We start from the raw sequence: 15024 nt of genomic DNA on the forward strand, positions 1-15024 counted from the left end.
ATTCTAAAGGTTGCTCGGCCTCATGGCTTCCTGCATTTTTCTGGTTCCAGAGGCCTGACTGCGAATGCGATCCCTTCAGTGGGCTCTCCGGACTCAATGGCCCCAGTTCTCGGGCTGGATGTCGGATCTCCTTTCTGTTCTGGTCAACATCTCCCAGGATCGTCTGTGGTGGGCCAGCGAGGACAATCTCATGAAAGGGGAGCCTTTTTGGCAACCATGGCCGGAGGCAACAGTAGTGATGGACGCTTCCCTCACAGGATGGGGAGCTCATGCCAACGATCTGGCCATCAGTGGTCGTGGTCTCCATCGGAGTCCAAACTACACATCAATGATTTCGAGCTGAGAGCAATCAGGCTAGCACTGAAAGCTTTCCTCTCGTCTGTGCGGGGGTGGACTGTCCCGATAATGACGGACAACACGGTGGCCATGCATAACTTCAACAAGAGAGGAGGTGTAGGGTCACTCCCTCTGTGCAGGGAGGCATGCAGCTCTGGTTCTGGGCAATTCAGGAAGGAATCTCCCTGGCGGCGGTTCATCTGGCCAGAGAGGAGAATATGGCGGCGGACACTCTGAGCAGGCAGGGCGCAGTCTCCCACGAGTGGGAACTAGCTTAGGAAGCTCTTCAAGATATCTTTGTCCTTTGGTGAACCCCGTGGGTAAACCTGTTCGTGACCAGTGCCAACCAGAAGTGCGAAAGGTACTGATCGAGGGAATTTTCTCTGAGAGGAGCTCTATGAGACGCGTTCATCATGGAATGGTTATTCCCGCTTCTGTACGTGTTTCCTCCGATCCCCATCATTTCTCAAGTTCTAAGGAGGTTATGACGGTTCGGGTCCCGTCTGATCCTCATTGCTCTGGATTGGGCCAGGAGAGCGTGGTACCAGAACCTTCTACATCTGTCCTCCAGTAGGTTTTCCCAAAAGAGAGGATCTTCTCTCGCGAGAGGAAGGTTGGGTTCTCCAGTGTAAAGACCCTCCTTGCAAAATCTCTACTGCTTTCGCAGAGGACGTTGGCATCAGACCGGTCTTTGAAGTCCCTACTGGGGATGATGTCATACTGCATTCCTCTAATCCAGCCTTGCAGGCACCGGATGAGGCCTCTCCAGGAGTTCCTCGATGCACGATGGGAACAAGTCTCCTGGCGCATGGAAGACCGGATTCATTTGGCGTGCCTCTTTCGCAATGCTCTTTGCTGGCGGATGCTTTTCTCCAATCTTACCTGAGGAGCACCCTTTCATCGGCCAGACCACTAGTTCAGTCACAACAGACTCATCTCTAGAGGGCTGGTGAGCCCACACGGGCCATTACCATGCCAGGGTTCAATGACTGTAAGCGGAGAAGGCGTTGCACATCAACATCCTGGAATTGCGTGCTGTTCTGGGCCCTAAAATCTTTTCTACAGCAGCTTCAGGGCCATGTGGTCCAGGTGTTTACCAACAACAGAACCACAATGGTTACAACCGTAAACAGGGCAGCACCTTGTCCTCTGCTCTGTTGGTAGAAGCTCAAGCCCTTTGGACTTGGGCTCTGGACCACAATCTCTTCCTTATCCCATTCCATCTGCCAGGGATATACAGCGTAGTGGCGGGATTCTCTCAACAGGGAATTTGCAGTCCTGCCTTGAGTGGGAACGTCTGAACAAACGGGTTTGTCACGTCTTCCGCAGGTGCGTAACTCCAGATGTAGACCTCTTTGCAACCAGGGGAACAAGAAATGTGTGGCGTTGGCCAGCAGATTCCATCATGCAAGAGTCTGGTGGGTGCCTTCACGTTCCAGTGGGAAGTAATGTTCCTGTACACGTTTCCTCCAATTCCTCTCGTCCCTCGATTGATGTGTTCATACTGCATCAGTGCAAACTGTTCTTGGTGGCCCCAGTTTGGCTGAGGCAATACTGGTTCTTTGATCTCCTCAGCCTCTTGTCGGCACCTTCCATCAAGCTACCTGCGCTGGTCAACCTCCAATCCAGGTAGCAGTGCTACACTTGGACCCTGCCTGGATCTTGCTTTCTTAGTTTGGAAGTATACCTTTGCCTCTGAATGTCGTGATATTCCAGCCAAAGCCCAGGCTTCCTCCAACGTTTCCTGCTACAAGACCAAGTGGAAGCGTTTCTCCACTTGTTTTGGTTGTGGCGTCAACCCCTTCCATGTGCAGGCTCTGGATGTCTTATTCTACCTCTTGTCCTTGGAGTGGGCCAGTCTGGCTCACTCTTCCATCAAGGTATGCCTGGCAGGTTTGTGTTCCCATGGGAAGCCTTCTCTCTGCTTGCACAGGCTCATCAAGGATTTCCTTAGAGGGCAGTACTGCTCTTTCCCTCCACTCCAAGCACCTGCTCCAGCATGGGAGTAGAATGTGGTCCTCTCCAATCTCATGGGACCTCCTTTTGAGCCTTTACACAAGGCCTCTCTGATGTTTTTGTCCTGGAAGACTGCTCTTATTTTTACCATCATCTCTGCGAGATGTGTGGAGGAAATTCAGGCTCTCTCGTTCAAACGCCCTACTTGACTTTCTATAGATCCAATGCGGTACTTCGCATTAACCAAACTTTCATACCCAGGGTTCCGTCTTCATTCTACATAAACCTGTGGTGATGCCTGTCTCATTTGGTTCTCTATTGTATCTTGCGGTATGCTCATTGCACTTCTTCGATGTGGTACGAGCCCTGACATTCGAAGTTTCTTGCAATAAAGGCTTTCACGTGTCTTTGCAGCTTTTGTGGCTTTCATTCCGTCTTGCATCGGCAATACTCTTTCTAAGTCATCCACTGCACGGTGGCTGTCCTCCTGCATTTCCTACTGTCATCAGCTGGCTAACGGGCATCTCCCTGGCAGGCAGAGGGGTCGTTCCACAAGGGCTTTGGCTGCTACCATAGCTTTCTTCTCCAGTGTCCCCCTGCTGAACATGCTGGGCAGGGCTGCCACATGGAGATCGGTTATACTGCGTCGACAGATTCCACAGAGGAGTCCAGGGTCTGCCAAGCAGTGCACTGCGACTTGTTTGGGTGAGGTGAGTGTTTTTTCTGAAGTGAGTGTTCAAGTGAGCTTTACCTCCTCCCATTGTTCGGATTGTGTGTACTGCTTTGTAATCTGTTCAAACAGCAAGTGAATCTATGAAAGAACTAATGCTGGAGAAGGAATAAGTTACTTACCTGTAACTCCTATTCTCCAGCATTGGTATCTGTCATAGATTTACATGCTACTTTCCCACCTACCTATGTCTCTTCTTAGCTCACATTGCCACGTTTACATGTGCTTCACAAATCTGAAGATGGCCTCTAGGGTGGAGCTACGGGTGACCTGTCAATTGGCTGTGGGATATTATGACCCAATATTACTCCAATAGAGCACTAAGTGACAGCAGTTTTACATTTTAAATGTAATCTGCTTTACTGTTACCGAGGATTCCCAGCCTGACTTGGAATATTCAAACAGTATGTGAATCTATGAAAGATACCAATGCTGGAGAACAGGAGTTACATATAAGTAACTTATTAGTTTACAAACAGACCCTGTTGGGATGGAGCATTCTCTGCATCTCCTAATGCTATGATCTAGCTGATAAGGCTGTACCTTGGTGTCTCAGGCCTCATTCCACCAGAGGACTGGCTGCCACATCTTCTCTGCAATGCAGAGTTCCTGTTCTGGACATTTGCTGGGCAACAAAGTGGGCTTCTGTGTACACATTCGCTAAGCAATACTGTTTGGATTCTCCGTCTGGTCAGGACACTCTTTATGGCTGGGCAGTCCTTCTGAGTTTTCTGATTTAGGTGGTGTACTTGGTTACCTGCAGGTCATTGTACTGCTTTAGGAGTCTATCAAAGATGAGGAATTTGCAGGAGGAAGGATTCCATTAGACAAACAAATGACTTACCTCTCGGTAATGTTCTTTCTGATGGACATTCTACCCACAGATTCTCATCTCACTCACTACCTGCCCCTCCTAGCCGATAGTATACCTTGGTCCTACACTCCCTCAGCATCAGAGTGCTATGGAATAAGGGTGGAACTAAGGTCATGGGCCTCCTCTATGCACTAGCCCCAACCTCCTGTTCGGTGTTAATGGTGTTGGGCGGAGCAGCTCTGCACCCCATGCGGCGGAATGCTTTCCAAAGAGCAGTTGCACTGGGCTATAGATATCAAAGATGATGAATCCGCGGGAGGAACGTCTATCCGAATGAACATTCCAGAGGGGTAAGTAATTTGTTCTTCAATAGGAGAGGTATGGAAGAAGTAGTTGAGAGTAGAAGAGGTTGGAGGAGAGGAAAATGAGTAAGCAATGTCATTTGCAGAAAGGCCAGAGGCAATGGTGAGGTGTGAGCAAAGCTTGGAGGGTAGATGTGTTTGCGATGGAAGGAGATTAGGTTTGTGAAGTTGGAGGATTTGACAGAGTCCAGTGCAGAGGCGAGGGGAGCAAGGGACTTTTTTTATAGGTTTGGAGTAAGGTAGTAGTCTGTGAATTGTCCCAGCATTGTAGGTCACAGCACATATTTGTCTTGACGATCTGAATCTCATTTATGACCAGTGCGGGGGGATGGGAATGTGTGATTTTGCGAACAGGATAGCGTTGATTAAGGGGAATATAAGTGCATAGTGAAAGTCAGAAAAAGCATGGTCAGTGGAACAGGCATGAATAGAAAAGAGACACAAGGAGTGAGGTCCTCACATTATCAAAGTACCTGCCTGTTTTCCTCTTAGTCATTAAAGAGGGGGGAAGAGGAATAGGGTGGCGGGACCAACATTGTAAAGTGAACAATGGACTGACCACAGCGAGAGGGGGTCAATAGAGAGATCAGAAGATGATGGTGAATTAGAGAGAAAGACACGGTCAAGAGACTTCCCACCATTGAGGGTAGGCTGGTTGTGGAGGTAGTAGAGGGGTGGTCAGATAGGGAGTTAAGTTAAAGGTGTGTGTCTGTCGAGGGCTTTGGAAGGTGAAGGTCCCCGAGCAATGACAATGGGGAGATCAATAGGAAGCGACTCAAGGAGAAGGTTCAGATCAGAAGACTTTGAGAGGACAAGAGGTTTGATAGCCAGAACAGTGAGGGGAGCATGAGGAGTTGCATAAAGGCATATTCTAAAGAGGATTTGATGATGTCGGACAGGGATGGAGGAGGCTGTGTTGAGGGCATTTTTGATATGGAAAACCACACCGCCACAGGTCTGGGAGAGTGGTAGACGGTAGCAGAGTTGGTCTGGGCAGCTGCTACTGTGGCAGACACATGCAGGGAGATCAAGATTCTGTGATAGCAAGAAGTGGAAGTTGAGGGTGATAAGAGTGATCAGTGATTTAGGAAGGCCTGTTGCAGAGTGACTTGGCCTTTGGAAATCACAATCACAGAATGCAGGGGGATTTTTGCATACCAGAGGCCAAGTGAAAGAGCGATAGGAGTTGGGGTAGAGGGGCAGATGTTATGTGATAGGCAAGGGTGATAGATCAGGTTGGAGTGTTTCGTAATCAGACTTGCATTCTCATTTTTGGTGATGGTATAAAAAGTTGATTTATTATTTGGCTTGCAAGTCAAACAGAATCCTGTCTATTAACTCTACTCATCCTCCAGACCCATCTTTTGTATAGGGCATCAACCACATGACTCATCGACAACATCTAGACTAAGTCTTCTGGCCCGACCGGCATTTCACGTTGGACAGAGAGCTTTATTCAGACAGACACCTCAGTAAGTCTCCCCTATCTATGCTAGGAAATGATGTTCGGCAATGCACTTCTGCTTCACTTTAACTCATTAGATGTATTTCCGGTCTAACCCCTCCACTCCTGAGACTACATCCAGCTTCTCTAAATGGCTCATTCTCCAATCCGGCCTACGCTAGCATGATCCACTGGCCTTAGTCCAACTGCCCAGTTACCTCTGATGGTAGAAGCGCTAATAGACGTTTCTGGCGCAGTTCAGTTCATAACGAACAATCATTGTACATAGCAAACAGAGAAAAAGGGTAGCTTAGCAATGTCTGTTAAAAAGATAAACACATGGTCTGATTTCATAGGAGAGGGAAGTAAGACAATCTTTCCTAAGGACGCTCTTAAAAAGAAAAGTCCCCCCCTCCTCTCCTGGTTCTCATAATGTTTGGGTATTTATTTATTTACTTGTAAGCGGAAGTTGAGGCAGTGTGTTGAGGCTGAAGGCTCGGAAGGAGAATTGTGAGTTCAAGGAGGAATGGAGTGAAGTCAAGATGCATGATGGGAGGGCAGAAGAATTAGGCAAGTTATAGAGTGAAGAAAGTGGGTGACCCAAGAGAGAGACAGTGGGTGAGCAGAAAGGAAAGGGATGGGGGCTTGGCTGAGAAGAAGCAGGTGTGAGTTCGAATTTGAGCTAGAATGGGGCTACGGCGAACCAAAAGACAGTTAACAGGCCCAAAACAGTTATGCTCCTCATTTGTTATAGATTCATATGTGAAGCACCAGTCTGAGGAGAAAAGTTTACATCTTCAGAAATTGGCATTAACACACCCAGCAGAGTGGATAAAATAAAGAAATGGTGTCTACTGTGCGCAATGTTATGGGCATCGACTTAACTTTGTACCCTTCAAAATGTTGTGTTTTCGAGTCTCGACACTTTTTTTTAATTTAATTTTTTTTTAAAATGTTTTATTGATTTTATTCAAACCAACCAACAATACAAACCAAACACGCAGTGCAAGTAACAACCGTTACATAAACATCATTTAGTGTCTAACCACTGCTCCCTCAATCCCACCCCCCTTTAGGAGCCTAATTGTTCTTCGCATTCAGTATCTGCTACATGTTACAGGGTCTCGCTTTCCTCGGATTCCGCTGGATCCAATATTGTTCCGAACAGTTCTGCTATTTAATAATTTCCATGCCATCAGGGTACTCACTTCTTCTTCCCCACTCATGCTACTCGCCTCTTGCCATACCACCGTTTCAGCTTCCGCCCATTTCTGCAACTCCCTCCACCACACCTCCACCCGTGGCTTGTGACACTTTTTCCATCCCATGGCAATTCTCCGCTTTGCAAGCACATATGCCAAATCTTTCAGTTTCCCAACATGTTTAAGCTTCCGTGATCTGGGGAACCCTCCCAGCAAGCAGGCCCAAGCCGTGTCTATGACAAGCGTGACCCCTTCTCTGCTAGTTTTTGTGCTACTTCTCCCCAGAAGCACTCAATTACTGGGCATGACCAAAACATATGTGTCATGTCAGCATTTTCCTTGTCGCACTTGGGGCACGCCTGTCGCCCAACATTTCCGAACTTAGATATCCTCAGAGGAGTCATATATGCTCTGTGTTATATACAGCTGTATTTGTTTTAGTCTGGCATTTCTTGACACTTTCTTGTGGTATCCCAGGGCACGTTCCCATACCCCATCCTCCATCTGGGCTCCCACCTTTGCTTCCCAGTCCAATCTCAAATGTGTCAATTCTTTCCCAACCTTAGTCATCACTATCTCATACAATCTAGAAATCTCATGCCCCCCTTCCGATATGTCATATATTGTCCCCATAATAGCGTCTGGTTCCTCTGTCAACACTGTTTCAGGCCATGTTTTCCGAATTTTCTGCACCAACATATGATACGTAACATATTGGCCCGTATGCAATCCCACCTCCTCCCCAAGTCCTTCAAAATCTCTGATGGTCCCCTCTTGCCAAATATCCCCTAACGTTACCAGCCCAACCGATTCCCAGTAGGTTCTAATAATCACCCTCAGCTGCCTATCTCCCCCTGCTAAAGCAACCAGCGGCACCTGCGGGGAGCACGGGAATGGGTCTTCCATCATCCGGCATGCTCGACGCCACATTTTCCACCCAAGCATCATCATCCCAGGGCTCGCCTTCATTTCTGACCCAAATAATTTCCCTTAAGTAAAACGGGGCACAGTCCTGCCCAAACAACCTAAGTTCAGGGGTCGCTTCATCAGAGAGCCATTTGGCCACATATTGTAATTGACTCGCTACATAATAAACCTCAAAATTAGGCAGTTTGATACCCCCTTTTTCATAGAGGTTCTGCAACTTCCATAGCGCCACTCTATTCCGGGTACCATGCCACAGGAAGTCCCTACACAAACTGTTCAATTTAGCAAAAAACTTCTTGGGTATCATATGTGGAATATTACTGAAATAATGTAGAAGCATAGGCAGGACCACCATCTTAAGCAGTGCCCCTCGTCCCATCATAGCCAAGGGCAACTTCTCCCAAAACTTCATACATTTACGGATTTTCTCAATGGCTATCTCAGTATTGTGCTTATGTTCCTCTTCTGCCGTGTGATACACATCTATCCCAAGGTAACGGAAAGAACTAACCGCCCATGGTATTTGCAACACCGGTAACCTTTCTACAGGGGTTCCCTTATAGCTACCTAGCGGGAATATGCTAGATTTTTGGGGATTCACCACTATGCCAGACAGCCCCGCATACCTCTCCATCACTTCCAGAATGTATTGGAGATTTTCTTCCGGGTATTTCAAGTATAATAACAAATCGTCCGCATATAGGGATATTAGGTGTCCCTCCCCCCTACCTCATTACCTATCGTCTCATATTGTTGCCTAAGGTATATTGCCAGGGGCTCCAGAGCTAGAATGTACAACATCGGGGACCAGGGGCACCCCTGCCTGGTACCTCTGCTTAGTTGCCATCTCTCAGATATCACTGCTCCTGTTCGAACTCTGGCCAGCGGCTCACTGTATAGCATCTTTGCCCACCTGATGTAACCTGGCCCGACTCCGTACCCACCAAGAGCCGCCAACAGCCACGGCCACCTAACCGAGTCGAAAGCTTTTACCGCGTCTAAAGACACAATAGCCATTTCACCTTCATTTTTACCTCCCCATTCGACCACCCGGTGAAGTCGCCTGTGGTTGTGAGTTATATTCCTATTCGGGACATAGACCTGTTTGGTCTGGGTGTATTAGTTTGCCAATTACCTTCCGCAATCTATTTGCCAGGACAGCCGTCCGTATCTTACTGTCCTGGTTCAGCAACGACAAAGGCCTGTAGGAGCCACAGCTATGCCCTGGTGAGTCTCGACACTTGAAGGCAGTATTATGCATCTCATATGAATCTGTAACTCAACGTGTTACAAAACATTTACAGATCATAGCCTTTGGGAAGGAATGGTTTAACTCTGTTTTGTCCTTTGCCGATTATCACAAAAGTCATTTCTTGTATTTAGTTATTTGAAACATTTACAAAAAAGCTACTGGAAGTGCAGTTCAGGTCTGTCAAAGTGGTTGAATTGAAGAGTCCTTGCTGGTGTTTGAGAAATCCTGAACTGCAGGCATAGAGTTGAACTGTACCTACCATCTCACTATTCCTATACATGAAGGGATACAAGAAGGTGTTGTTCAGGCTGTGAACTGCTAGTGTCGTATATGTTAGTTGATTACTTGTTCTTATTGAAAATTCTTTTATTCTTTCTTAGATATATCCAAATGAGAGGCACAGCATTCGATGCCCTGAGTCTGGAGAGCACTACGAGATTACCCTTCTGCACTTTCTTCAAGAATACCTCTGAGGATGCATGCTCCTGGCATCTGTTGGACACCAATAGTTCACCTCAGCCCCTCACCTTCCACTGCCTTCCTGACTGGAGCCCACGGGACAACATGGCTAGATCTTAAAGGAGGAGCTGTGGATAGTGCTGCCTCAATCCTTCTCTCAGAGGATGCCAATCCGATTGTCTGGGGTTTTTATCCCATATTGTACTTGTGCCAACAACTGGACTGATTTCAGCCAGGCTCTGGTTCTGGTGCAGGACAATACCAGGGTACTGTTGGCAACACAGGCTTTATGAGTTTGGAGGCTTCTAACTGGGTATTTGAGGAGGCAGTCATTGGGCAGCCAGCGATGCTGGATTAATGCAAAGACTTGTGTCTGAGAGATGATCCATTACCCCTCAATACAGGGTTCCTCATTTACACCTGGAGCAGGGAGATATTGGTCAACCCTCTGGGCACATCTGGTTCTGTATTTTAGGAATGCTTCCAGGAGTGGCAGGGGACTGCTTGTGTCCATTGACGGATTGACATTCAGAGATTCTGGCAAGACCCAGACCCTCACTGTATCCTCAAACCTGGTAATGTGCCAATCATTCATTCAGTTTGTTACATCCAGCAGGAGCAGCAGTACCACCAGCCTTCGATCTCATTGGCAGGGGTTGTCTGTTAGAGAGAAGCAAATTTGCAGCACTGCTATTGCTACTTCATCACACTGCTGCTCTACAGCGTTGATTCGCCCTCATTTCATGTTCCTTTGTACCAAACTTTGGTTTTACCTTCAAGCGGATCTTGGCTTCAGCTCTCTGCTGTAAATGCTCCCATTGGGCCTTCTATTCGGCAGCCACCTTTAATACAAAAACCATATCACCCCCTTATTGAACTTGCTCCCTCCACCCACTGCGGCCAAGAGGTGCATCAGGGGCAGCAACCACAAAACCTGCTCAAGTACTTTAAGTGCGTATTATGAACAGAAAATATTTTTATGAATTCTTATTCTTTTGTAATTATGAGTGTAATACAGAGCAACTCATTAAAACATTGGAAAAAGATATGTTGTTGTTTCTAGACTGTGTTTGGACTTTGAAGTGCAGAGGAGCGCTCACTAGATTTCTGAGGGAAATATTGGTCTTATTACTGGGTGAGGCGGATGGGGTTGGTGGGAATTGTAGAGCTACACAGATCTCCTGTAGCCAATTTAGACCGCATATTGTAAATACATTCGAACGGGCTGGGTCCATCATATCTTAAACGAGAACATTAGCTGTGTATACAGGAAGTGTCCTCCACCCCTCTTTCAATCACTGTAAGCCTAAGAATGTGCAACTCACCTTGTATGATTATTTGTCGGTCTCAGCAGCATGCATTACCACATATTTTTATAATAATCATGAGATATCTGGAAGGGCATTGATTGCATTGAAACACTCCTTTTGATTTATATTTAAATATGCCTATAACCCTCCCACCCCCCTGAAGTAGCATGTGTATGTCCTGGTGGGAAGTGTCACAATTCTTGTGGCAGTTTGGGCAATTGGGTTCTTTGCCACCTTTTTACAAATAGAAATTACAATGTTTTCTGATTTGCTTTTCTAATGTTACTTTGTCCTCTGCAGATTTTGTGAACTTTTAAACATTCTCACACCGAAACAGTTACCATCAAGATGATCGAAATGCCTTTTAAAATCCCTGATATTGGCCATCCTTGCTTCTCAGTAAACCACTAGACACTCGCCGACAATCTAAATGGCTGCATGGGGATCAGCAAGATCATGCTCAGCTGGTTCAAATCCTACCTTGCTAATAGTTCCCAATTTGTACAAAATGATTCCTCCCGATCACCGTCTTTGCCCAGCACCTATTGAGTCCCCCATGGAGCCTTTGTCTCCCGTGTGATCTTCAATCTTTACATGGAACCGCGTGGGACCTTCCTGACTCCACACATCATCTACATCCACTTATATGCAGACGACCCGCAGCTCTTCTTCAAGATATCCTCCATTGAAGAAATCCACATGCTCAAGGCCTACCACACATTGATCCAGCCCTGGATGTCCAGCGTTTACCTGAAGCTCAACCCCTCCAAGACTGAATTCTTACTGCTGGTCAACAACACTGAACTCCCTGACATCCAGATGTGGCTCTTTGCTATGAACCTCAAGGGCTTCAGACCTCAGCTGGCCACATTTGATAAGGCCCTTGGGTTCAACATCCACTGACACCTCTCCTTCGAAAAACACAAAGCAAGGAAGACACAAACAGCTTGGTACCAACTTTCTCTCCTGTGGAAAATCAAGCCCTTCATCCCAGAAAAACACCTTCAGATTTATTGTCCTAGCGTTGGTCCTTTCCCACCTAAATTATGGCAGTGCCCTTTTGGATGGCCTTCCGGGGACTGCCCTGGTGGCACGCCTGAGATGAGTCCTTCATGCTGCAGCAAGACTCATCAAATGACTATGCAAACTCTACCACATCACCCAACCTTCATCGTACTGCACTGGCACCCGATGCAAGCACGAATCCTCTTCAAATTCTGCTTTCGAGTGGATTGTGTCCTCCAACATATTCCTCATCTTAGATGTATTCCATCCAGCTTTGCTGCTTTTCAGAATAGTTTTTTTTCGGCAGAGGGTGCCGTGCGTCGATGTCGAGTCGATGGTCCCTCGAAGGCCTCCGTCAAGGGTGACGTCATCGGGTGTATAAGTAGCACGCGCGGCGCCCGTTGGCCTCAGTTCTGTTTTCCCGCAGTATAGGTTGCTTCGGACATTCGGCGCGCCTCGAGTTCTGTGAGAATATATAATAACGAAATATGTCCTCGTCATCGACCACGACCCCGAAATCGGGATTCGAAAAGTGCAAATCGTGCGGGTCAAAAATGTCGATCACGGACCCGCATCGAGAGTGTTTGTGGTGCCTCGGAGAAGGCCACAACATGGAGGTCTGTACGAAGTGTCAGGCGATGACGGGGAAGGCCTTGCGAGAGAGGAGAGGAAAGCTACAAGTAGGTCGAAAAACCGATCGAAAAACCTCTAGCGTCGAGATCCCGTGAGGAGAATTCTCCTCGACGCGAAAGACATCGATCGAGGTCCCGTAGCGATTTCCATCGCTCGTCGTCTTCGTCAAAAAGATCGAAGAAACAACGTCACAGGTCTCCCTCCACCTCGTCGTCAGACGAGTCTCCAAAAAAGATGAAATGCCCCACGAAACATTAGTCTACCGAAGAGTGGGAAGCATTCAGGGTCAAAATGATGGAGGTGTTTGAAAAAGCGAAGCCTCGGTCCGCGCCTTCTTCGGAAGCCAGCCGGGAGCGTCATCGCTCCGACACTCGCGTGCCCTCGAACCCGGGTGATCGAAAAAGGAAGGATAGGGAACCTTCCAGGAAATTGAGTGAAAAACGCTCGAGTCGAGTCCGACCGCTCGAGGTCATCAACGGCATCCGAGACCCATCATACCTCGAATGGAAAATCTTCGAAGGTCGCCTCGATGCCTTCGAAGCAGACCCTGTCGACGACCACGGTGTCATCGACGCCGTTATCGACGTCGACGCCGAAACCCTCTGAGCCAAAGGCTCCAGCCAAGCCAGGGAAGCCAGAAAAAGAGAAGCATAAGGTTATAAAACCTGTATTTTCCTCAGAGCCAGGTACTAGACCTCTTCCTCTTCCTCCTCCTCTTCCAGAGAAGGTTTTCAAGCCTCTCCCCAGAAAGGAGTTTTTCAAATCCCTGACCTCAATTTTTGAGGAACAGGAGAGATCTGATGAGGAGAATGTACCTTTTGGACTGGAATATGGCACCCCAAATGTCCCAGAATGCTTGATTTCAGAAGAAAGCAGAATGAGGGACTTGGTGGAATCAGTACACAATGCAAGTGGCATTGACACATCTCCTGAAAAGGACTTTGGCAGACCAGAACCAGGAGAGCATGCCAGTCCATCATACCGTCAATTAATGACAAAGGTAGTAGATTACTTAGGATGGGCTAGACCATCAGCCCAATTCATCCAGGATGATTTAACAGATATATTGGACAATGGTCCCACCGAAGACCCAGTACTACCCTTTCATGTAGCCCTGCAAAATAAGGTGGCCAAGAATTGGGAAACTCTGGATTCTATTCCTCCGGTAAATAAATCCCTCACCTCAAAATACCGCCCGGCCAGTAGCGACCCCGGCTATCTGTCCAAACACCCAACTCCCGAGAGTCTGGTCATACAGGCAGCCACAGCTTCTAACAAACTTGCATACCCATCTATCCCTCCAGACAGGGACGATAAGCGTATGGATGGTTGGGCACGGAAGGTATTTTCAGCCGGGAGCATGGCATTAAAATCTGGCAACTCCTCATGTGCCTTGGCAAAATTTTCGTACACTCTTTGGGAGTGCATTGCAATGGCGGCGGAGTACATACCAGAAGGGGAAGAAAGGGAAGGGTTCCTTCCATCGTTAGAGTTGGAAAGGAAGCCATGCAGGAATCCCTTCAATCTGGATTGGACACTGCAAATAGTGTAAGCAGGTTCATGGGCACTAGCACAGTAATGCGCAGATTTGCGTGGTTACGGAAGTCGGGTTTCGCACCAGACGTACAGAACCGCCTTCTGAACATGCCTTTTGACGAGTCTCACCTTTTTGGCAACAAGGCTGACGAGAGTCTTGAGAGGTTGCAGACCTCAAAAGCAGCTGCCAAATCTTTAGGAGCTGCTATAAGGCAACCTCAGCCTTTTCGTGCGCATGGACAGTCATGGAGGGGACGATCCTATCGTTACTACACCTCATATGGAAAGGCGAGAGGAATGGCCAGTCAAAGGGGCCAGAAAAAGGCATCTCGTGGTGGACGAGATAAACGTGCTAAAACAGCTCCAGCTGCAGCCTCTCTGCCATCAGCGGCTGCAACATCCGCCACAAAACCGCTTTGAGGACTTGCATCACAAAACACCTGTAGGGGGCAGGCTGTCACAGCATCTGCAAGAATGGCGAGCCATTACTTCAGCTGTTTGGGCTCTAGAAATAATAGCCTAAGGTTACTGCCTTCCTTTTCTAACGCAACCTCAAAGCAATCCACCAGGGAGACACCCGTTGATGCTGGAGAAAGGTGTTATAGAACCAGTACCTGCAGCGGAGAGGAACAAGGGATGGTACTCCCCGTATTTTTTTATCCCCAAAAAGGACGGAGGATTGAGACCCATCTTGGACTTAAGAAACTTGAACAAGTTCCTCAGAAAGGACAAGTTCAAGATGGTTACCCTTTCTCAGATCCTACAGGCCCTTCAACTTCAGGACTGGTTGGTGTCATTGGACCTCCAGGATGCTTATTTTCATGTGCCGATTCATCTCAAACACAGAAAATACCTGAGGTTCATAGTTGGCGACTCACATTATCAGTTTTGAGTCCTGCCATTCGGGTTGACCTCCGCCCCGAGGGTCTTCACCAAGTTAATGGGTAGTGGTGGCAGCGCACCTCAGGAGAGGGGGGATTCATGTCTACCCCTACCTGGACGATTGGTTGATCAGAGCGCGTTCTGCCGAGCAAGCACTGGATCATCTGAAAGTCACC

General features: G+C 47.7%; 1 protein-coding gene across 3 annotated transcripts in view; it reads left to right on the forward strand.

Annotated features, from left to right (window-relative positions):
- Window positions 1-10530, forward strand: part of DPP9 (dipeptidyl peptidase 9) — a 1325370-nt gene extending 1314840 nt beyond the window's left edge. For 2 of the 3 annotated variants that reach the window (XM_069649354.1, XM_069649355.1), the window contains one exon: window positions 9404-9629. In XM_069649354.1, coding sequence (XP_069505455.1) covers window positions 9404-9496 — 93 coding nt within the window. In that variant the 3' untranslated portion in view covers window positions 9497-9629. Of the gene's footprint in view, window positions 1-9403 lie in introns of all 3 variants that reach the window. The other variant, XM_069649353.1, reaches the window with a different exon arrangement.
- The last annotated feature ends 4494 nt before the right edge of the window (window positions 10531-15024 follow it).

The sequence above is a fragment of the Ambystoma mexicanum genome, chromosome 1p (assembly GCF_040938575.1).
Source record: "Ambystoma mexicanum isolate Mex_15411 chromosome 1p, UKY_AmexF1_1, whole genome shotgun sequence".
Classification (NCBI taxonomy): domain Eukaryota; kingdom Metazoa; phylum Chordata; class Amphibia; order Caudata; family Ambystomatidae; genus Ambystoma; species Ambystoma mexicanum.